The sequence below is a fragment of the Mus pahari genome, chromosome 7 (assembly GCF_900095145.1).
Source record: "Mus pahari chromosome 7, PAHARI_EIJ_v1.1, whole genome shotgun sequence".
NCBI lineage: Eukaryota > Metazoa > Chordata > Mammalia > Rodentia > Muridae > Mus > Mus pahari.
The window spans coordinates 97,568,051-97,592,292 of record NC_034596.1 but is presented as its reverse complement, the minus strand read 5'-3'; the positions used below and the strand labels follow the sequence as shown (position 1 = coordinate 97,592,292).

The 24,242-nt window shown below is 51.9% G+C and overlaps 1 protein-coding gene and 1 long non-coding RNA gene across 3 annotated transcripts in view; one reads left to right on the top strand and one right to left on the bottom strand.

Moving 5' to 3' along the window:
- Window positions 1–217: 217 nt before the first annotated feature.
- On the bottom strand, window positions 218–5,377 carry LOC115064414. The gene is made up of 3 exons (XR_003844256.1): window positions 3,500–5,377; window positions 1,456–1,517; window positions 218–422 (listed from the first exon to the last, which is right to left on the bottom strand). It is a non-coding gene; the product is annotated as an uncharacterized LOC115064414 (long non-coding RNA).
- A 4,809-nt stretch (window positions 5,378–10,186) lies between these two features.
- The window catches only part of Asb2 (ankyrin repeat and SOCS box containing 2), a 37,939-nt gene continuing 23,883 nt past the window's right edge, over window positions 10,187–24,242 (top strand). The window contains exons 1-2 of one of the 2 annotated variants that reach the window (XM_029540817.1): window positions 10,187–10,277; window positions 22,708–22,984. In XM_029540817.1, coding sequence (XP_029396677.1) covers window positions 22,779–22,984 — 206 coding nt within the window. In that variant the 5' untranslated portion in view covers window positions 10,187–10,277; window positions 22,708–22,778. Of the gene's footprint in view, window positions 10,278–13,157; window positions 13,476–22,707; window positions 22,985–24,242 lie in introns of those variants that run through there. The other variant, XM_021202150.1, reaches the window with a different exon arrangement.

Below are 24,242 nucleotides of genomic sequence, written 5' to 3'. Positions count from 1 at the left end.
GGGCAGGGCAGGGCAGGGCAGGGCAGGGCAGGGCAGGGCAGGGGCAGGGCAAGACAGGGTCAAGGGTAGAACAGGTTCAGGGCAGGTGCAAGGCAGGTGCAGGGCAAGGGCTTGTCACAGCCACAGCAGGAGGAGGGCAGAAGCAGGGACAGAGCAAGGACAGGGGCAGGTCAGAGCAGCTCGTACTTGGCTTGTAACCAGCTAAGCTTCTGCCACAGCATCTGTGTGTTTGCCTCCTCATCGTCAGGATCACTGAGGCCAGCTCCCTGGGCTGTGTATGTGGCCATCAGCTGTGTACCTCACCACCCCGGGCAATGCTGAAGCCAAGCAGGAACCATATAGACCTCATTGGAGCAATGACGGTGGTGACTTCCTCTCTGGGTCCTCCTAGCGGTCCTTGGGAGCCTGGGCTAGCATTTCTCCTTCACAGAAGAGGAAACCGAATCTCAGAGATGGGCAGTGACCAGCTCAAGGTCACATTGCTGGGTTGAGTCTGGACTCAGGGTTCACTAAGCCCCAGTCACTAAGCACCTTTGAGGTGCACTGCAGAGCTCAGCACGGCTGGGTGTGGCACCCTGTCGCAGCATTAACTGTTCTCCCTGCACCATAACTAGAATTGCCCTATCAGTCCCAACTGTGGCACCAAGGTATCTAGGGGACTTCTAATAGGAGCTGGCTGCTCTCGTCAGTTGTGCTCCTGAGGCGCCAAGGAGCCTGGAGGGAGGTCGGAACAAGGCCGCCTGGAGCCATTCCTGGCTAAGCCTGATAGTGCATTGCAGACAGTTCCCACACAGTCTTGCTGATGGTGCCTGGGTCCGTGACAAAAAGGAGTTGCTGGTTTGGGCACACATCCACCTCTGGTACCATGATGGTTCCCTGGTGAAGATGGGGCCCCACCTAGAATGCTTTCTTGCCACACTGGAGAAAAGCCAGAGCTGTTTGGGCTCACCCACCGACTTTTACCCTTTCCATTAGAGCAGTTCCCAAAAAGTCCACAAGAGGGCGTCTGCGTGCTTTCCCAGACCCCCGCAGGATACCCAGCCCAGGACTGCAATCCCTCCCTCTGAGCTGGGAAGCTGCTCCCTAGCCCTGGGAAATAATGCTGCTTGGAGTTTGGATGAACATCCCGACCTGGGTGGCTTTTACCAGCTCCCTGGGTGGTCTAGACCCAGGCCTCCTTTTTATTATCATGTTTAGGGCTCCCAATGTACTCCAAAATCCTAATTGTGGGGAGAGACAGCGAGGAGGTCACGTGGGAACTGTGGTTGGTCAGGAAGAAGGGAGAGCAGGGCATTCTGGGAACCAAGGAGGGCGACCAGTTCCTAAACATCCCATTACTGTTCCCAGAGTCCTGAGGCTGTGGACACCTGCAGGTGCTTCCCATGGGACCAGGGATTTCTTAAGTTCGATGAAGGACACGGACCATTTGAGACAGAGGAATCTCCCCAGGTTTACCTGAGCACAGTGGATCCTTCAACAACTGAGCCCCCTTTCTTGTCTGGCTTCCAAGATCTGGCCTGAGGGATAGAGGGGAGCCAGTGAGAATAGAGAGTGAGTTTCTCCTGCTAAGAGAACAGAGGTGGTAGACAAAGACCATGGCAGCCACAGCAGCTGAGAGTGGCCCCTGCCAATGGTGGGCAGGACAAAGGACCAGAGCTCCGTCAACACGCTGGAGAATTTTGGACAGTGTCTCCCTAGGGCCTCTAGATAGGAGTTCCAGCCATGACCTTGGCCTTATGAGGCCCTGAGAAATGGCCAGCATCAAGCCCTCCCAGACTGCGGACCTGCAGCAACTTGGTCTAGGGAGAACCCCGTGAGACACACTAAGAATCCAAAGCCGAGAGCTTTGGGTCTCCAGAAACTCAGTGGCTGCATAAGAAGCAAGGTCAAGGTGAGTTGTGAGGCTGTCATTTACCCTGTCTCAATTCCAATCCTCCCAGAGCCAGGAGGACATTCAGATCTGGCTAAAACCCCGGGGCTTCCTGGGGGAGGTGGGAGTCAGGAGGACCACCCACGTGCCCAGCTGAGCACCCAGGGCCCTGGAAGCTGTAAGCCTCGGATCTCTACTCTCTGAACAGCATTCATCCTAGGGAGAAGCTTTGGGACCCTGAGACCGATGCCCTTGGCTGCTGTATTTCGACCCAATGGCATTCCCAGTACTAGACATGACTGTGTATTGCTTATCCGCTCCCCATGCCTGTCCAGCCTGTGATTCCTATAATAAGTGTGAAGCTGTCTGTGTCCCTGACCTGGGAACATGGTTCCGGACCTCAGCCAAGGCCAAGGGGCTAGCTGACTCTCCAGAGAACATTCTATCTGATTCCGTGGCATCAGCTGCATCAGCTGCTAGACCTCTGACTGGCTGAGGATGGAGCTGGGCTCTGCACACAGTAGGTATTTTACAGGTGCTACCCTTAGCCCACTCCCTGCTTTCCATATGAATTGGGACAAACTATAGTCCTGCATCAAGGATCCATGGACATGAAGGAGCCATGAGATCAGAGGCACAGGGCATGAACACTGGCCACGGGTTATGAACTGATCCTTGCCCTCCTGTATGTCTGGTGAGCATAGCGGGCCTTAGGTGCCTGTCATTGTCCCCTCGCCTTGAGCACTGGGTACACAATCCAGCCCTCCACTTGTCAGTCCTTGCCTTTCTGAAGTACCAGAGAGAAGACTCAGTTCCAGGACTCAGCTCCTTCCTTCAAGACACATCAAAGGTGCTGGATATATGGGGACTTAGTCACCTGAGGCCAGGCTCTTGGCTGACCTTCTGTCTCTTACCTTCTTCCTCTACAGCATTTTGTGAGATCGTGAGGTGGTTTGGACATGGGTTATCCTCATGTGTCAGAGGCAACCCCTGTAATAGTGGTAGTAGTAGTAGTAGTACTAGTAATAGTGAGGTAGTGTGCCTTTTACGAGGTAGAGCCTAGCTGGTAGTGGTTAGGTCATTAGGGATGCTACTCCAAGAGGTTGACAAGGTTCTCATGGGATCCCTGACCAAAGTGAGCTGTTGGAAAAGAATGAACTTAATCCTTGATGCGTCCCCTCTCTCTGGCTTCCCCCATCTCTCCTTCTGGCGTGCACGCCCATCATGATGCCATTGGCCGTGAAGAGACCCCACTGAGTGTCCTCACTAAGGGCCAGCCTGTGGGGCTAGCCAATCGGGAACAGTCAACTGACAGTCACGTGAGTCAAGTAAATCTCTTTACAAGCCACACAGCCTTGGCTATGTTGCTCTAGCGACGGAAAGCAGAATAGTACACACAGGGTCCTTGTCCCAGGGTCTGTTCCTGAGGGGTCTCAGTATGTCGCTGCCTGACAGCTCTCTGTCATGGGGTCATTTAAGGGACAGAGGAGTATCCTTCTAGGGCCTCCTCCCACACGTTGTTGGGCATTGCTAGAGATGGCACAGGAGTGTGGGTGAGCCCTGTGGCTGCCATCAAACTGTTGTCCCTTTCTTCCTGGGAACAGAGCTAGGAAGCCACTCCCAGCCTACCTGAAGTGGCTTATGTGGAGCGAGGTCAGTGAGAAAATGGCCCTGTCATGCCTTCTCCAGCGCTTGCCTCTTCCGGTTAATAGACAGACGGCACAGCTGAGGGATACCCACGTCTGTCAGACAGCAGAAGCATACACAGGAGCAGCCAGGGCTTTGAATCCGTGGAAGGAGAGCCAGTGTGTGGAAACGAATCAAGGAGAGCCGGTGTGTGGAAACTTTTAAGGAGTTTAAACATTCCGTGGCGCTTGCACCGTAGTGCGTCATGGAATTCATTTGTCCCAGCAACCAATCCCGGTGAGTTCAAAAGCAGGGTCTTTGGTTCTGTCTGCCTCTGACCCCAGGTCTCTGAGTGTCGTCAGCAGGCCGAGCCCTGTACAGGGTGAGAGACTGAAGCCTAGAGAGTCACATACCTAGGAGGTGACACCAAAGCCAGCTTACTGTCCACAGAAGGGCTCCAAGTGTTCCCACCCCACCCTCTAGCTTCCTAGTGTGCCACACCACTGCCGACAGCCAGTGCCTGCTTCTGGGTCTGTCCCTATTGTCCCATGGCATTCTGGGGATGAAGCTAGGCTGTGGAGAGGCATGTCTTGACTGATCTTCTTACTCTCCTATCTCCTTATTCCCTACCCCTACCGTTAGACCATGGATCCTGTCCCCAGGAAAGCCTTCCACTGCTGTATCCTAAACCCTTCCAACCCAGAGGCTGGGCTTCCCTTCCCTCAGCTTCTGACTCCTGTATCATCCAGCCATTTTGTTCATGCCCTTCCTTGGTGTCTCTCTTGGTCGGCTTGCCCTCTTTCCTCCTCTCTCTGTTTTCTCTTCTCTCACCACCAACCCCCTTTCTGTCATGGCTCTGTCCAGTCTGGACTGGCCCAGACGCCTCTGGCTGTGCCTTTCCTCGTATCTACAAGAACGACCTTCTGCTCAGCCATACTTAGGAGCAGCCCTGTCTTCATTTTTCGTTAAGCCACCCACACTGCCTCCATGCTTTGGGGGCCTGGGCTTCTGAGCCTGCCTGTTCTGTCATCAAGGGTTGTAGCAGTTTCCTGTGACCTAAGGCACATCAGTCAGGGTCCCTGAAAATAGGATTTCAAATGAAAACAAAATGCCGGCTACCCAGTCAGGTGAGGGGAAATTCGGTAAGCAGCAGGTAATTGTTTAGCACACGCATATCCTATGCAACTTCAGGGATATCCTTACGCTGCAATCGTGTTTTTTTCTGAAATTAAATCTTAACTAGGCTTTCTGTATCTTAGCTGACATCCTACCTTCAAGACTTAGTAGGCACAAGCAACAGAAGGGAAATTACACAGAAAAACAACAACAACAACAACAACAACAAACAAAAAACCAGGTATGAGCAGGGTCGAGGCTTCTGAGAGGGTGGTACTTTCCCTGGGCCAGAGGTGTAGAAGAAGAACCTATGGAGAATCTGCCCAACTGGAGCTGCACCCAGGGTAGACCGGCCCACGAACACAGCTCAAAGAGGAGGAGGAACTGGAAAGTGACAGCCTGACCTGGCCTCATCACCCCTCCCTGTGCCCCGTCGGTTGAGAGAGCAGGAAGCCTGGTGATGCTTTGGCTATTAGGAGAGGCAGAGTCTGGCAGCCAGCTCTTGGGGACCAGCAAAGAGGAAGCCATCGTGCCTAGCCCTTGGGTTCTGTCCCTGCATACTTACAGAGGACTGACCCTGCCAGGCTGGGTGCAGACAGTGAGTGTGGGCAGGGTCTCAGATGCCACCTATAGCCTGAGATCCCTGCCCCCCTCCTTGTGCTTCTGCCCATCAAGAGGCCCAGAGTCAAGGCCCGTAGATGTTACCAGTGGCCAGAGGACCTCCAGTTCCTCAAGGCATGGCTTGAGTCACCCGAAGCTGACCAAGTTCTCTGGTTTTTTTCTGCTCTAAAGTTTCTCCTGAAATTTCTAGCACTCTTCCCCTCCCAGGTCCTGTCTTCCCCCACCCAAGCCCCCTGCTCCAGCCACTGTCTCCACGCAGATGGCCCCCACTACACAAGTTCCCAAACCTTTACCAGACGGGTCCCAGCAGGCAGGCCACCCCTTGCCTTGGAGTCTGAGAAAAACCTTGTCCTAGGCAACAGAAAGTAGAGAAGAGGTTAATTCTTCTTAGCCTCCTCCCTGCCTCCCAACCCCGGGTGTGATTGCAGAGCCCCGATCTCGTGTCTCCCACAGCCTCCCTGGGATACAGCCTAGGTCTGGGCATGACTGCAGTGTTCACGTGGCTCAGACTTCTCCTATCTACCCTTGGCTCTTTCCCCCTCCCCCCCCCCCCCCGCCTTCTGGCTTCACTCAACTCTTAAGAGGCACCCAAGAGCTCGGTGGCGTAGCACTAGGAACAGCCTACAACTCGGAATAACATGATGGCGCCAAGACTCACCTGCCACGATTAGGACAGCCTGTGAGAAACCTCCTCCCTAGTCTTTCTACCCTCTCCCTGGTCCTTCCATAAACCTCTTCATCTTCCTCACCGCCCCCATCCCTTCTGCGCGCCCCTGAATTCCCCTTCATCCTTCTTGTTGGCCTCTCTCCTTCCCTCCTTCCACCCATCTCTTTGTCTCCATACCTCCTCCTGTTTGCCTCTGTTCTCTGCAGGGCTGGGTAGAGACAACATCCCAGCAGCTGACACTGCTCCTGGCACCCAGAACTGCTTGTGACATTTGAATTATGCTTCGGGGATAAAAATAATAATAGCTGCATTCATTGGGTGTTAGCCTCAAGCAGCCATTGCCCTAGACGTCCTCGCTGGGACCGTGGGCAGTAAGGGGCAGGTGGGTGGGGCAAGGCTTTAGAGGCACAGAGGAAGTCACTGCTTGGAGCCAGCAGTGTCCAAGGGCCTTGCAACCAGCTGGAACCTGCTTCTGTGCTCAGCCTTTGCCTGAGCCTGACAGATACCTGGGTCAAAAACCAGGCCACTGAATGCAGTGGCCAAGAGATGATCCAAGGCGTGTGGCACAACAGACAGTCGATCCTGCCGGGGAAGGAGTGGTACTAAATATAGGGCCAGGGGCCCCGAGGGCAGGACATAGAACAAGCAGCCAGCTGGCCAGCCAGGAAGGTCCCAGATCAGGCCCCACACCAAGTCAGAGTCAGCTCTGGTCCCTGGAGCCTGTCTGACAGTTCTCTTGTATATCATGACAACCATCCTCTTAAATGTGCCCCAGCTGTCAGCAGGCCAGGACCTGTGTGCCTGGTCACACGCTCTGCATGGCGGGGCCAGGAACTATGACAGTGCAGTTTGGAGGGGAGGTTGGGGGGCTTCTACACCATCAGGAAAAGTTCGAGCAAGGGAAAGGAGGGCAGGAGGACGGAGAGAAAAAAGGAAGATATTTGTAGTGCTCAGACCCTGCCATTAGCTGCGTGAGCTAGGGACAGTCAGAGTGGCAGAGCCTCTGCACCAGGGAGCATAAGCTGCAAAGAGCACATGTCACCTCTGCCCCAGGGACAGAGGGAACAGCTCAAGTCCTCTTCCCAACCACCGGTTGCTGAACTTTAACTGGGTCACACACGAGGTCACATGTGCACAAGCAGACAAGAACATCTGGATAGAGAGAGCACAGGGCACATACAAGGCCAACTGAACTGCTCAGTGACAGGCTGTTGTGGAAGGAGGAGCCAGCGTTCAAAAGTAATATTCTAAAAACTACCCTGGCTTTTAGTTTCCATTTTCCAAACGGTTAGGGAGCCTTGATCCGAACGCCAACTGGTTTGTACTTGAATGTGGACTGTTGTGAGCATGCGCACAGCAGCAGTCAGCTGCTTGGCTGTCCTCTGAGGCCCTGAGTTCAGGACAAGTTGTGGCTTTGTCCTATGGTGCTGGGGATTGGGTATGGTGGGCAAGCACTCTACCACCCAGGCACGTGTTTAGTTCTGAAAGATATAACCCAGGCTGGCTTTGAACTCACCATCCTCCTGCCTCATCTCTGTGGCATTTGCCAACACTCCTGTAATTCCTCACCATGACCTGCATAGTTTACATTCTGGACAGCAGAGTGTGGACTTTCTTTCAACCCTCAGGACTCCTGATAGGAGAAGGTCTGAAGAGAGTCACACAGAACTTTCCTGAAAAGCTGACCCCGGCACCCGGCTAGGCCCGGGTACTTCCTGATGTGTCAGGTGTCTCACATACTATGTTGCAGTAAGTTTGCACATTCCGTGTGGGCACGCAGGAGACCACCCATGCACGCCCCTCCCCCAACACCTGCACCAGGAGAGACGTGGAGAATAATAATTTTAGGAAAAAGAAAAAGGGACCTGGTCAGAGACTTTCTATTTCAAAGCCCGTCCCCTCACCCCATCCGCTGTAGACTAGAGGGTCTAGCTATCTTTTCACTGGGGAATGAAAAGTCTGTGCTTGAGGCATGTCAGCTGGCTCGCTCAGCACTCGTGGGCATGTGTCTAATGGGGCCTGAGCCCAGCAAGGCTGAGACCTATTTGAGTCCCCCTCGTGTTCTGAGGACTCGTCACAAACGCACCTTCCTGATGATCGGTGCTGGCTGGCAGGTTGGTCCTTCCACGTTGCTCTCATACCCTTGTGGCCTTCAGGGCTGGTTTCCAAGCCTTTCCATGGACAGCCCAGTTATAGAACAGTCACAGGTCTTGGGAAATGCAAGCATCCAACGCCCCGCCCTGAGCAGAGCTCCCCACCCCCCCGGCTGTGGGCTTCCTCCCAGAGCACACCAAGGGCACTGTGCAGGAGGTGGAAGGCAATGCGGGGGCTTTGGCGGCATCCTTGCCTCCGGTCACTGAAGGCACATCTGCGCACCCCCCCCCCAGTCATGACAACCAAGATGGCCTCAGGAATGTCAAGTGTCCTCTTCAGGAAGTGTCCTCAGTCTCTGACACTGGCCATGCCTTTTGTCTTTGTGAGGAAACAGGCTACTGAGAGCCTTTATGTTTATAAGTCTTCATTCAAAGGGGGAAACATGCACATACATACATTTTACACATATACGATAATATACAACATAATAAGCCATATGTGCATTTAATATATACCACATATGTACCTATAACTATATAGGTGAAAATACATATAGGATGCTTGCAACACTATAATATATATGTAAAATTTAAACCTTGAAATCTTTCCTTAACCTGTGAGTACTATAATTTTCTCCTCCCCCCCTTTTTTAATGTAAATCAGGAAACCAAGGCCCAGAAAGGGCTAATGAGTTGTTTGAGGTCACACAGCTAACAAGAACTGTATCGGGGGGGCTGGTGAGATGGCTCAGTGGGTAAGAGCACCTGATCGCTCTTCCAAAGGTCCTGAGTTCAAATCCCAGCAACCACATGGTGGCTCACAACCACCCGTAACAAGATCTGACACCCTCTTCTGGAGTGTCTGAAGACAGCTACAGTGTACTTACATATAATAAATAAATAATTAAAAAAAAAAAAAAGAACTGTATCTAGCAGATAACTGTGGGGGTTTTGCTCTAAGACACTGTGCTTCACAGGGACACCAACAGTCCCAGGTCTGACTCTGTGTGGGAAACAAGACACCCAGGTTGCTTGGACTTGAAAGTGGCTGTTTGTGAGCCTGGGGCCCACTGTCATCCATCCAGACCTGGGTACCACCAAGTGTTTCTGGCTCACCAGGGAAGGCAACGTCTAACCTCCCAGATGTAGAAGTCTAACCTGCCTCTTGACCTTGCTGTGTAGTGAGGGTCCTGCCCACCGGCTCAACTCAGATCTCAGAGGCTGCAGCTCAATTACCTAAGAGTGTTATGGAGCGCACTGCAGAGGACCTGAGGTTCCTACAAGGGTTGAACATTCCTCTGAATTTATAGTGTCCCTTCCTCTGAACAAGGGCGTGGTTCCTTGTGAGATGAAGGCTACATGCCTGGGGCTCACCCTGGCTGGGCCTGGAAGGTCCTCAGAAAGCCTGGGTTCCTCTCCTATGACTTCAAGATGCCAACATCTCCCTCATAGCACTGGAGGATGTCCAAAGTGGAAGCATTTTGCTCCATCTGTTTGCATGGCCAAAGAAAAGGATACAGCCCACTTTGGGGACATCAAAATTCCCTATGTCCTAAGCCCAACTTGAAACTGTGACCCAGCATCCACAACCTAGCAAGCCCAGGCCTTTCACAGAAGGCACTTCTGTCTGGCACTCTACAGTGGATGCTGTATCTCTGGCCCCTCAGGCTCCCTGGGGAGCAAGAATGAGGGTGAAAGCTGAAACCCACAGCAGCTGCCCTATGGCTGACTGTCCCTGCAGAGGGCCAAATGGGTGACAGCTGCATGTCCCGAACTTGGTTCTCTGCAAGCACGGCTCCATGGTGGCTGGCTAGATCTCTGTCTTCCTTCCCTCTCCCTCTGAGTTATGCAAAAGGTCCAGAGGATGCTCTCATGTAGCCAATCAGAAATATCAGGAGCTGCTGTGTGCAGCAGGATGAGCAGGGTCCCACACAGCCTAGCTAGTCCCAGGGGAAGGAGCTGAGCTGCACTTTCTGCTCTTGCCTGGGGCCCTCCCTCCAGCTGGTGAGCAATAGAAGGCTCCCAGCTCTGCTCTGAACATATTTATATTTGTGGGAAACCTGTTCCCAGCAACTAGCTTGGGCCTGTGGGCTGTACTGGGTTTAATTTAGTCCCTGAGTTCCCCAGGGTGGTTCAGGCATCATGAGATCAACCTCACAGGGGGCCAAGTGTCTTGGCCAACTGAAAGGACCAGCAGCAGCCCCTGGAATAACTCAGTCCCAGGCTCCCTGACTGCCTTGGCCCTCTGATCCCTGAGCAGCGTGAGGAGACTTCTCTTCTGCAGGTGGGTGTGGGAGGAAGAAATGTTCTCAGACCACTGCCTGCTCAGCTCTAGGGGGGGCGGGTGAGGGGGGCAACTTGAGCTTTGAGATCTGGATGAATCCCCACAACAACCATGGGGGACCATCTCACTTTTATTCTCAGAAGACAAAGCTACAGATGGGTTCCTGTGCTAAGAGAGTGGGCTTGGGTTCTCTGCCTCCAGAGCCCATGTTGGAAACTGGCGATGCAGTGGGCATTTTCTGCCACAGGGTGGTCCTGTCTGTGCAAGGCTAACCTAGTACACTCCTGAGCAGCTGAGGGACACCACTGTGTTACTTTGGCAGCCTGCCAATGGGGAAGGTGAGCTCCCTCCCTGGAGTTTGCCTTGACCTCTGAGAACCCTAGCATCCCACTCCTGAAAATCCCACTGTGCCCCCTTCTGCCTCCCAGGACCGAGCCTTTGTCTGCCTTTTTCCTGACCTCCCTTCTAAAGGCTCCTAGAGCCAACCTTGGCCTCTTGTTTGTTTCTCTTCATCTCAGTTACATGAAACCAAAATAAATTTCTATCGAGGTAGTGAGGGCCCCAGCCAGGACATCGGGCTACAGGGTGCTTAATTTAGCAGTGATGTTCCACTCTCCGACCGACGTCATCCTGAGCCTTGGTGCTGTCCCGCTGTCCCCGACCAGTTTTCACGGCCTCTGCCTGGCTCTTCCCTGCTTGCTTGCTCCTTCCATCCTTCCTGGAATAGGGGTCTCTGGCAAAAAGGGGGTGCTGGGTTTCACACCTCACCACTCCTTTGGGTCCTGCAGGAGAGATCCCACAGTTTCACAGGGGTCCTGGGGCTTCTAGAAAATCCCTTCCTTCTGATCTTCTACAGGCTGATTCTCCTACGGTTTTTGCACCTGTCCCCATTCCACTGTTTCCTGTCCTCTGGAAGATGGTTGCTAGGCTGCTCTTGGGCCTTCCCTGATGATGGTGACTATGGGATGCCCCAGAAATAACTAGTTCAGGTTTTCAGATGCCCAGTAAGATTAGTCATCAGGGACTTGCAGTTAAAATGGCTACTGAATAATTATTAATAATAATAACAATAATAATAAATCCATCAAGAAATGGATAATATTCTGAGATGGGAAATCCCACATGCTGAACATGGAGTGGCTGGAACCATTACCAGCACTTGGGGGTACAAGTCAGCTGACCTATGGAGCCCTGGGTTGGGGCATCGGAGCATACTTCTTCCTACTGGACCATGTTCCATGTCTTCCATATTGAGTCAGGTTCCCAAAGCCCAGGTCCCTCCCTATGTCACAGAAGTCTCTCTACTGCAGGACACTGGCATCTGAGCCCACGGGCCACAGCCGTCAGTGTGCAGATTGTTTAGCCTTTCTTTGCTGAGTCCTCAAAGGAGTCACAGTGGCTCTCTGGGTCTCAGCTGGAAAACAAGGGGTCTGGACAGAACATCCAAGGGCCCTTCCAGATGGAGAAGTCATAACACTCCCTAAGACCAGGGGACTGCTGATCTGTCACAAGCCATGACTGGATTGAGGATGGCATCTTAGCACCAACAGGAAGAGAGAATGAAGTTGAGTCCTGGTTTTTGTTTGTTTGCCTTCTGGAGACCGTGTCTTTAACTCTGAGCACATCAGCATTCATGCATAGCCCTCTAAGTGTAACAGGCACTGAGTGCTCTTGCAGGAAAACAGCCATCATTGGCTCAGCCTGGAAGCATTTCCAAAAGTCACCTGTCTGACTCAGACAACACTGGAGACCCTATGCTCCCAACGATAGCATCCATGTTCACTCTTTTCACACATCCATGTTTTGAAGCACATAACAGAGTGGCACACTAAGCCAGAGTCCTCCAGAAGAAGAGCTACCATTGTTGTTTTAGATAGTCTCACTTGGTAGCCCTGGCAGTCCTGTAACTTACTATGTAGACCAGGCTAGCCTTGAACTTACAAAGACCCACCTGTTTCTGCCTCTGCCTCCGCCTCCGCCTCCGCCTCCGCCTCCGCCTCCGCCTCCGCCTCCGCCTCTGCCTTGAGTGCTGGGATTAAAGGTGTGTGGCACCACACTGGGCCCACCTCCCTATTTTTAGGGTCAGGAGTGTGTAGGGTCAGCCTGGATGATTTAACTTTGCCATTGTCTGGGGTACCTGTTGGGGATGGAGAAGGGCCCACTTCTAAACAGGTCCTTGCTCAGGGTTTGCAGCCATCAGCTTCCCTGTCATTTTGCTTCTCCCTCAGTGTCTCTTTTACCTGGGCCCCTGGTTGTGGTATGCAAGGACTTTCTTATAACATGCAACTACAAATGGTCCCACTACCTAACTTTGGATGTCTACAAACATTACTCCCCCTGCCTTCTGTTCCCAAGTACATGGCTAAGAACACCGAACATCCAAAGGAGAAGAGGGAACAGCCTCTTCTTGTAGATGGCCTAGTCCAGAAATGGAGAGACTCTTTCTCAGACCTGGGGTAGTAGGTCCCTTCTGTAGCTGACCCTTTCCGGGATTGCAGGATACTCTATGCTCATTGGTCCATTGCTCTGTGTTCCTTGGCTTCACCCCAGAGCATCCAATTCTGGGCAGCTGGTGTCTCCAAATGTTAGCCTTGGCCACCTGCTGCATGCCCAACACTGACCCTTGAATTTTCTCAAGGGCATTATGCAAGGACCCTTAGGCACCTCCCTCTTCCTGCCTCTCCTTTAGGGCTCCCCTTTCTCCCTTGCTTTTTATTCTCTTTCTCAATTCTGTGTCTCTTTGTGTGCCCTCCCTGTCTTGTCTTTCTGCATTTCCCTCCTCTCTAGCTCCCGCCTGGGTAGTTCTAGAAACATACCCATATATGGGCTCCATGTCAAGGATCACAAATGATGACATCACGTGAGGGCCGAAGCCCGGGATGCTCTCTGAAGCAGGAGCCTGTCTCCCGTGCCCCCGGGAGGAGTGGAGGGCGGGATCACGGCTTCCTTAGTGCGATCTTCAGAAGGGAAATCTGAGAGTCATAACGTCTTATAGCTTGGCTTGACATCCGTGGTCATGCGGTGGGCCCGAAATAAACTCCCTGCTTCAAAGGAGAATGTTTCAGAGCTGCCTGGCACAACAGCTGGAAGCTCAGGGCCAGCACAGGAGGCAAACTCAGAGAGCATGTTCTGAATTCAGACAGTCAAGAAAAATCTCTTTGTTGCCCAGACCTGTGCCCCTGCCGCAGAGCCTTGCAGGTAATGCTTGCTTTTTGACTTGGTCATGGATGGAGATTTTGAAAAGAATTGCTGAGTGGGCTGGGACCTGCAGCTTCAGGACCCACTGAGACCTATTGCCAAACTGTGGCCATGTCTTCTCTGTCTGTCTGTCTCTGTCTCTGTCTGTCTGTCTCTGACTGTCTCTGTGTCTGTCTGTCTCTGTCTCTCTCTCTCTCTGTCTCTCCCTCTCTGTCTGCCTGTCTCTCTCTCCTCCCCTCTCCCCAGCTCTGCACATACTGGAGACTTTGGGTCTGGCAGAGAAGCAGGGAACCAGCACTCTGCACGAATGGTAGCTCTTCTTCTGGAGGACTCTGGCTTAGTGTGCCACACTGTTGTGTGCTTCAAAACATGGACGTGTGAAAAAAGTGGACATCGATGCTATTGTCGGGCGCATAGGGTCTCCGGTGTTGTCTGTGTCAGACAGGTGACTTTTAGAAACGCTTCCAGACTGATGCAATGATGGCTGTTTTCCTGCAAGAGCACTCAGTGCCTGTTACACTAAGAGGGCTATGCATGATCTGTGATGTGAAGCTAATGGCGACCTGGGTGCCGTGGGCTTTGCTTGCCACTTCTGGAGGTTTAGGAGAGGGTGTGGAATGACAAATGTTACCTAGATGCGAGTAAAGAAAAATTATGGGATGCAGAGATACAAAACTATCTCATATATACATACATGTATGTGGACATGTACATATGCCGTATTTAAGGAGGTCTTGGAAGGGACAGATGGGATGCCATCACGCTGAGCAAGGGGTGGAGGGACAGCTGGGACAAAGGGAGATGCAAACTGGGAAAGGTGGGGCTGCTGAGGGAAAGACTCCCTAAGGTGGAAGGGAGAGGAAGCCTTTGTGGAGGCTGGAGGAAGGAGCGGTCACTCCAGGACCAGGGGAAGAGGAAACATGCTTGCAAAGTGTATGAGTAAAGTGGAGACAGTTAGGGATTTATCTTGGGCTATATCCTTCATTGCCAGGGAGATGGACTGACATGAACAGGCCGGTGACATGAAGGGACAGCAGGGGCGAACCAAGTTCTGCTTGGGGCAGGAAAACTCTCCTTTTGCAAGACCAGAGACACAGTGGCAGTCAGCATCTTTGTGAACCCAGTAGGACCTTTCCCTGATATCTTCAGGGAAAATGCGTTGTCCACAGACTAGAACTAAGAATCCTCCTGCAGGGGACACAGATTGTCTCCAGCCTGTCCAGAGTCCTCCCTCTTCTAAACTGCAGAGTCCTCGGCTGCCTACAGGGGGAGGAGTGGCCAGCCGTGCCCACCCATCACTGTCACCTCAGGCTGTTGGCAGATGGCAGAGCTCGGCAGAAACTGGGTCAGGGCCCTGGAATCCTGCGTCTAGCCCCGTGGACTGAGCCATACTGATGTGTCTGGATTCAGTATCAGAGCCTGGGACACTGCCAGTCCCTGCAGGGCCTGGAGGCAGGGGAGAGGCCCTGCACTCTGGCATCTGACACAAAGGTGACCCAGTCCTGGAGAGGCAACAGCATCGGGGCTGGGCTGCGGGGATAAGGGGAAACCAGGCTTCCTGGAGTCCTCTTAGCCACTGCTCACAGGCAACACCTCAGGTGGCCGTTAGCTCTGGGGGGGGGGTGCGGTCTCCTTAGAACACAGTATTTGCCACAAACCCCAGAAAAGTAGTACTTTTCTTTCTGCTTTTTTCCCCCAACCTGTATCTCACCCTCTTCCTTACTGTCTTTATGAGGTGGCTTTTCCCAATGTACTCCAGACCCAACCCAGATGACTTGAAAGACAGACAGACAGACAGACAGACAGACAGACAGACAGAGAGAGACACAGAGAGAGCCCCAGATTTGGACAAAGAGAAGGAAGGGTGATCCACTCCAGATGGAGCCTCAGTTTCTACTTTCTGTATAATAGTTCTCTGGTGTGGTGGTGGAGTGTGGGCAGGGTTAGCTTTGGGCAAGATCACTTCCCATTGGTACCTCTCTGGGCCTCAGTTTCCCGTCCATACGAAGGGAGAAGAGTCCTGTGTGGTGGTGTTGACTGCATTCCCTGACAGCCACTGACCAAGCCTGAGGGTGCGCTAAGCCTTGACACCCCACAGTCACAAGCTTGGCTGAGACCAGGATCAAGGCTCTGAGACCAGCAGCTGGGTCTGCTGTGCTTAGAAGCTGTGAGGCCTGTCCCATGTGCTTTTCCTGGAGGGACACCAACAAGTGTCCGCTCACTCCAGACAGGCCTCTGACAGCAGTTCAAGGCACGAGTCCACCCAAGTCCAGCCTGGCCAACCAATGAGTCATTTAGAGAGCATGGGTGACCGGTCACTTAGACTTCCCCATAGCTGTGTAGATGGAGTCACTCTGCTGTTAGCCCTCCATAGTCTAAACGAGCTAGCACAGGGGCTCTCAACCTTCCTAATGCTGCGGCCCTTTAACACAGTTCCTCCTGTTGCGGTGACCCCCAACAGTAAAATTATTTTCATTGGTACTTCATAATTATAATTTTGCTACCGATATTAGTCTGTGTTTTCCAATGGTCTTTGGTGACCCAGGTGAAAGGGTTGTTTGACACCCCACAAGGGGTCGTGACCCACAGGTTGAGAACTTCTGCACTAGCACCTTCTGCAAACAGGAGACCGCGTGAAGTTTGGGCAGAGTTGCATATGACTGGAAGGGATGTACAAGGGGGAGTGATTTGGTACCTCAGAGGAGGGCCACTCCCTCTTCTATGAAGGAAGGTCAATAGGCTGGGTCTTGAGGATCACTTGCAAGTAATGCCAGCTCCTTTGATGATCAGATGGTTGTGCACTGGGGTCTGTAAAAAGGCCCCTCAGCCCCGCCCCTTGCCGCGGTGGCTTGGATGAGAAATGTCCCCACAGGTTTAAAAATTTGAAAACGTGGTCTGCGATTGGTGGCACCATTTGGGGTGGGGCTGGACTATGGAGAGGTTAGGCTGTGCTGGAGAAGGGAATCTCTGGGGTGGGCTTTGAGAACTCGTGGCCCCACTTTCGGTTTTCTCCCTGCGTCGTTGAAGATGTGAGCTGTCGGCTTCCTTTCTCTTTTTGGTGCCATGCCTGTCCTGGGTTGCTATCGTTCCCCACCATGATGAAGTCTACCCCTCTGCAAAACTGTGAGCCAAAATAAATTCTGTTTGTCCTAAGTTGCTCTGGGTCATAGTGTTTCATCACAGCAACAGAAAAGCAAACAGTGCAGTTGTCAAAGGCCCACCCTGGGATTTTGACCTGGGGCTTATCTTAGCCAGGGGATGAGAAAGGTGTGGTGAAGAGTAACTTGTAGGAACCTGTGATGGTTCGAATATGCTTGGTCTAGGGAGTGGCAGAAGGTGCAGCCCTGTTGGACTGGGTGTGGCCTTGTTGGAGTAGAAGTGTCACTGTGGGTGTGAGCTTTAAGATCCTCATCCTAGCTGCCTGGAAGCCAGTCTTCCACTAGCAGCCTTCAGGTGAAGATGTAGAACACTCAGCTCCTCCTGCACCATGCCTGCCTGGATGCTGTCATGTTCCCACTTTGATGATCATGGACTGAACCTCTGAACCTAATAGCCAGCCCCAATTAAATGTTGTCCTTATAGGATTTGCCTTGGTCATGGTGTCTTTTCACAGCAGTAAAACTCTAATACAGAATTCTGACCATCGTCCTCGGACTGGGCAGCCTGATGAAAAAAGGGACAGTTAAATGTGCCCTTGGCCACTTACATTCTGGGCCTCAGTCTTCCCATCTGTACAATGGGAAGGGAATACTCCCCAGGTGCTGTTCTAGCTTGCTTCCCTGTGGCTATGACAAAGACATTGAGTGAAAACAATTGGCACATTGTCCTGGGTTTGCAGCTGGGGCTTGTTTGGCTTTCACTTCCTCATCACAGTCTAAGGGAAGCCAGGGCAGGGACTTAAGGCAGGAACCCAAAGGCAGGAACTGAAGCAAGGATCATGGAGGAGCACTGCTTATCAGCTTGCTCTGCGCCCACTTACTTAGTTTGCTTTCTTACACAGCCCAGACCCACCTGCCCAGCATGGCACTGCCCACAGTGGGTAGGGCCTCTATCAATTGAATGTCCACAGGCTAATCTGATGTCCACAGGCCAATCTGATGGAGGCAGTCCCTCAGTTGAGAGCCCCTCATCCAGGTGTCACTACGTTGTGTCAAGCTGACCAAAACTAACCAGCACAGACCAGAGGACTCTGCTTAGGACAGAGTCTGAGCTGTTCAGCGGCCACAAGCACACGCTGGCTTGTCACTGTTCAGGTGTCAGAGCAGGAGGGCCAGGCAAGGAGGGCAGATCTCCACGCCTCGCATGAGCGGCTCCAGGAGACGGAAGAGCTGTGAAGGTTGGCAGACCACTGCAAAGAGTAAAACTGAGTACCGAGGGTGGGAGGTGACCACCGAGTGACTCCCCACTTCCTCCTCAGCCCCAGGCCAGCCCAAGCAGCCTGTTTTTAAAATCACCTGAGGTTAAGGGTCTTGGGACATTCGGGAGACCCTGAGACTTTTGCAACAAATGAATAGATACTATGTACACGGGAGTGTTACATATATATAGCTGTTGTTCGGCATTGCTGGGCTGGGCTCCTGGAACCTGTAGATAGCAAAGTCCAAGATGCTTTTGACCTGCACACCTGCTCTTGTGCTCACCGAAACCATCCCTGGATCACCCACAGCCCCCTACAAAGGTGGTCATCACACTCTGTTGTTCAGGAATAATGTCTACACATGCTCATGATTACTTGAACATTTTTCCTGAATATTTTTGAACTTCTACTAGTTGAAGTCATAGAGGCAGAACCCACAGATTCTGAGCTGGCTGTACACATATACATGCATATATGTATATAATATGGTATACATGATATACATGTATGTATATAGTATGGTATATATACATTTGTAAGCATATATTTATTATGTATGTACATATGATATATACTTAAAAAGAATCTTTTAAAAATACAAAGTTTTTATTCTTGTTCCAAGCCTCCCCTAAAACCTTAAAAGGCAGTGGGGTGGGGGTGCTGGGGAGAGGAGGGCATGCTGGGGAGATGGCTCAGTGAGTATCTTGTCTGCCACACAGCCATGAACACTGGTGGTGGGATCCCAGGAACCCATGTAAAAACCCAGCAGGCAAGGGAGACCTGTGATCTGAGCAAATATGAGACAGATCCAGGGACCCATGGCTGCGCCAGCCAGCTCTGAGTTCACTGAGAGACCCTGTCTCAGTAAATTAAACCAAGACACCAGATGTCACCCTTGTGTCTACATGCACACATGCATGTTCACCTCACCTGTACCCACACATGTGAACCCATATACACTAGTACACACACACACACACACACACACACACACAAACACCACAGCCTCTCTCTCTCTCTTTCTCTCTCTTTCTTGCATACAAATGCAAGAAGTAAAAAGAAAAGCAGCAGTTATGTGAGCCCAGAGTCTTGTGTGAAGTCGGTGCTGCCTCCTAGCCCCTCTCTTGTCACCTCCTCCCTGGATGTGACTAGTTTACCTGCCATTGGGCAGAAAAACCAACACCCCTACGACACACTCCCGATGAGGGTCAAACAGCGGCAAACATGAGTGTGCACACTGGTGGCAAGGGGATTTCTCTCTGATTGGCAGTGCAGTTCTGAGGTGACACATGACTTAGAGCTGTAGCCTTGCTCAGGAGCACTGTACAGCAGCCCACCCTCTACACGCATGCTTCAGTGCATATGTGACCCCCAAACTGAAAACCCCATACTGTGCCTGCCCTGTGCCCTGCACCATTATGTAACTCAAGAACCCCCTGAGAGCCCCCACTTCCTGTACAGATGCTCACCTTGTACAGAGTGAAGCTGGGACTGTGAGGAGAAGGGAGGCCATGCAGGTGCTCCCCCCCCAAGGTCTAGAATAACTGGAGGGTGAAGGGTTGGGGGTCTGCATCAGGCTGGATGGGGGTGGAAGGGCTGGGGGGGTCTGCAGCAGGCTGGACCAGATCTTGCCATGCCACACTGCTCAATGGACATGGGGCCAGCTTAGGTGTTGACAGTCATCCTTTTCACAGAAAGAGAAGGCTGGCTTGGAGATCTTTTCTCTTTGTCCTGTCTTCATTTTAAATGGGGGAAAACCAGGAAGAAGGTAAGGCTAATCATATAGCCCCTCTGAAAACTGCCAGCCAGGGCAGGTCCTGAATGAACAGGAGCTGGTGGAGGCTACCCGCAGGGAGCTTCAAATCATATTCAGATCTTTTCCAGGCCCTCGCTGTGTGTCAGATCATGTCTCCACATCTGCTATTAAATCATGCATCCTGTGAGCTCAGCTACAAACCAAGGCAGCTACTTCCCGGGCTGCAATTCCTGATATGTCCAGCAGATGGCAGGGCAAGGCTAGAACAGGTAGCACGAGGTCCCCAGTCCAGAAACCAGCCAGTCTTCCAGGGAATTAAACATTATTTTGATTCTACTGTTTATTCTCCTGCACTTATTAAATATTTCTTGTGTGCCTAACCTTTGGTTCGGTCCTGGAGTTTTGACAGGAATGTGAAACTATTTTATGAATTCCATAGGCTGGTAAGTCCATTGCAAGCAATCCAGTCGGCAAGCGGTCTTGGGGGCTCCTGAGAACCTGTGCTCCTCTATGAACACAAAACATCTCTCCTCACACCTGGCTCAGGTCCCTAGCCAGGGGTGCTGGGTGTAAGAGGGTGGCTGCTTTCCAGCCACGCCCACTCTGCTGTGTTTCTTCATAGGAAATCCAGAGAGTGACCTTCTCCTACTGTAGTCCCCAACGCTACACAGAATCGTACACAGGAGGTCCCAGGACTAGCAGGAGACAAAGCTCATGCATCTTTCAGCACTGTATCAACCCTCATCACAGCTCCCCGTGACCCCATACTCTCTGTGGTGACCCCACGCACTCCCCAGCGCTTACACGTTCTATTTTCCTCTGAGCCATGTGGGGCGGGGTAGGTTGTGTTGCTTTAGCTTTGAATTTGAACCCCTCAACATTAATAAAGTGACTGCCTCTTGGTGTTTTGGCGGTAGGTCATCTGGATGTCCTCTTGGAGATGTGCTGGACCTGTCTCCTGGGTACCAGCTAGCCAGAGCCACAAGAACGCCACACAACAAAGCAGTCCTTAGACCAAACACTGGTAGCCAGGGTCCATATCTGTAGGTGGGAAGGACTCTCTGAGCTGCAAGCTGGAAATGGGGGCTGCGCCGTAGCAGTTCCCATGCACTTGAGGGTAGTTTGGGGTGGGAGTAGGTGTTGACCTCGCGCTGGCTGAGTGGGCGTGTCTCATCGACTAGACAGGGATCCCTGATGGGTTGAGCTTGCCTACCCTCAGGACCCTGAAGCATTTCTTCTTTCTGGGGCTCAGGCTGCAAGGAAGCAGGTTTCATGGGAAATTCTTAGTTCCCCTGGGCATGACAAGAAGAAATCTCTCATGTGCCTGGTGTGTCGTCCCACTAGCTTCCCCTTGGGAGAGCAAATCACAGGACTTAGGCCCAGTATCTGAGGGGAAGAAGAAAGACGACTGTCTCTAGGGGAAAGGACATGAACGTTTGCCAGAGTAGAATGCTGGCACTTTGGGGCTGGGGGGTGGGGGGAGGTTGTTTTTCAAAAGCCTCTTGTGACTTGAGTGCTCAGTCAGGGTTGAGAACCACTGACCTGCGGTCGGGTTGCTGCAAGCCAGTAAATATCACAAGTCAGGCTGATTTGATTTCATTTGCTGACAGAGCTTCAGTCTGCCTGCTCTGCACTCTCTGCGACATTTTGTGTCTTTTCGAAGAAAGTCCCTGTAATGAAATTGTTGTAATGGCTGGCTTTAACTAGAACAGAAGAGCCCAAGCATGAGCCCTCGTCTGACTCACCCGAGGCCTTCTCAGCCCTCCCACAGTGAAGAACAGCGTTGATGTGCCAGTGTGGGCCACAGCTGTGACTGGATGGCAGGAATGTGCCCATCATGGTGTGGCCTTGTGAGGCAGGAGGCAGGACGTTGAGATCTTTGTGTCCTCAGAAGGGTGCCTGACCCAGAGTAGTTGCACAAGAAGTAATCTCTCATTCATGTATGCCGTCATACCTGTATAGATAGATAGACTTCCTGGAATGGAAATGGTGAGGGGTAGATCTCTGCATAGATAAGTTTAAAAGGGAATGGGTAAGAACATGGGGGATATGTGGCTGAGGAAGTGGACAGACAGAAGGATGTCTGACGGGCAGATGGGTGGATAGGTGAGTAGATGGATGGATGGTTGGAAGGTCAGGTGGGCTGGTGAATGATGCTGGATTAAAGAGCTGAGTGGGTAGTGTTGAGTGCACGTACTGGCCAGTGGGGAGGAAGATGGATGGATGGGCATGATAGTCAGATGTTGGGCATGTGGGTGAATAGGAGAGTGAATGGGAGGATGGGTGGGGAGTGGATGGGAGGGTGGGTGGAAGAATGAATGGGAGGGTGGGTGGGGAGTGGATGGGAGGGTGGATGGAAGAATGAATGGGAGGATGGGTGGGAGGATGGATGGGAGGATGGTGGAGGATGGGTGGGAGGATAGATAGGAGAGTGAATGGAAGGATGGATGGGAGGATGGGTGAGAGGGTGGATGGGAGGTGGATGGGAGGGTGGATGGGAGGATGGATGGCAGGATGGATGGGAGGACGGATGGGGTGGATGGGAGGATGGGTGGGAGAGTGGATAAGAGGATGGATGAGAGAATAGGTGGGAAAATGGGTGGGAGAGTGAATGAGAGGGTAGATGGGAGGATGGATGGGAGGATGGATGAAAGGAGGGATGAGAGGATGGGTGGACATAGCTGTAGGTGGTTAGACAGATGCACGAGAGGAAGAGTAGATGGATGATGGTTTGAAGGATAAGGGGGTTGGTGAATAGTTGAGTTCATGGATGGCTGTGAGGATGGGTAAATGCTTAGACAGATCCCATGGCCAAATGAATGAATTTTTTTTTTTTTAAAGAGTGAGCTGGAGAGATGGTCCACTTGCTGCTCATGCAGAGGACTCAGTTTGGTTCCTAACACCCATATCAGGTGACCCACAACAACCTATAAATCTACTTGCAGGAGATCTGTCGGCATCTGGCCTCCAGGTGCATCCACAGTCAGGTGTACATACTAACATGCAGGCACACACATGTACATGTTTAACAATGTCTAATCGCACAGTCTGCCCTGTGGGCAAACAAGGCTGCCTTGTGAAACACTCGGTGACTGACTGGGGGGTTGGTTTCTTCACAGGGATTTGTCACCTGCTGTGTGCTGGCCACTGCTGAGTCGCTCCTCTGGAAGCTGGAGGAGAGGTGGCCAAGATGGCGACTGAGATCTCCACTCGCGGCAGACAACGTGCCATTGGACATGAGGAATACAGCCTGTATAGCAGCCTGAGTGAGGAGGAGCTGCTCCAGATGGCCATCGAGCAGAGCCTGGCGGACAAGACTCGGGGCCCGGCCCCTGCTGAGGCCTCTGTGTCCTCTCAGACCAACCACCAGCCAGGCCATTTCCACCCATGGACCAGGTAAGTGAGGGTAACTGCGCCCCTGGGAACCTCAAGCTTCTTATGCCCCGGGCTCTTCATCCTGAACCAACATATCCTGGTCTCTGACCCCTTAGCAGCCTGCATTTGTCATCTAATGTCACTGTTTGGTGTCATAGTGGGATGGGATCCAGGACACCTGTGGCCCAAGTCTTTCGCATAAGATACAGTATTTGCTTATAACTTATGTAATCCCATTAAGTGTTTTAACTCACCACTAGGTCAATTTTTATTACAAATACAAATGACACATGACTAACAACATTACAGCCAACAGGAGAGATGGTCTGTACAGCTCACTGAAGATGGGTTTTTCAAATATTTTTAATCTGAAGTTGGCTGACTCCACGAGTGTGGAACTTCTGCTCTCTCAGGGCACATTCCCTGTGCTTTCATTTTTAAAAACTCTCTTAAGGACACCCTAAGGTCGCTATGATGAGGAACCCGAAGACTAAGGCTGACTATTGGGCCCAGGGTCATGAGGCTAGGAACTTGGAACTGACTAGCTCCAAAGTCCAGGCTTGGCCTTGCCTGACTGATTTATGCTTGGATGTAGGGACTGTTGCTCAGTGGGGCTAGTGCTGCCCGCCCTGTCTGGGTAGCACGTCTACAGGAAACACACGTGCAAGGCAAAAAGAGTCTGCCTGGTGTCCTCATCCTGCCTGCTCTCCATGCCTCCCCCTCCCTCCCTCCCCTCCTCCCCTTCCCACCTCATCTTCCCAGCTGCTGGGCTTTCTAACAGTAGGACCTGAGGCCACAGGAGAAGCCATTGACACAGCCCATAGTGCCACTTAAGTAGTAGGAGAAGCAAGTAATGTTTTACATCATCTTATAAAAATGTATGTTTTGTGGCAAGGCCAAATTATGTAGCTCAAGCTGATCTGGAACTCGATGGTGTAGCCCAGGTTAGCCTCAAACTTTGCATCTCGCTGCCTTTGTCTCCTCATTGCTGAGAAACCAGGCATGTACAAGCATGACACATAATTTATATATATATATTGTTTCTAAATATCATTTGTACTCATCACCAATGTAAGAACTCTACATGAAGGGTCAGTCAGATGGCTCAGTGGGTAACATTGCTCACTTCCATGCCCAATGAGCTGAGTTTGAACCATGGTATCTATGTGGTGAAAGAAGAAGATCAACAAGTTGTCCTTTAACCTCCACTCAGGTACCACAGCATGTGACACACACACACACACACACACACACACACACACACACACCACACACACAC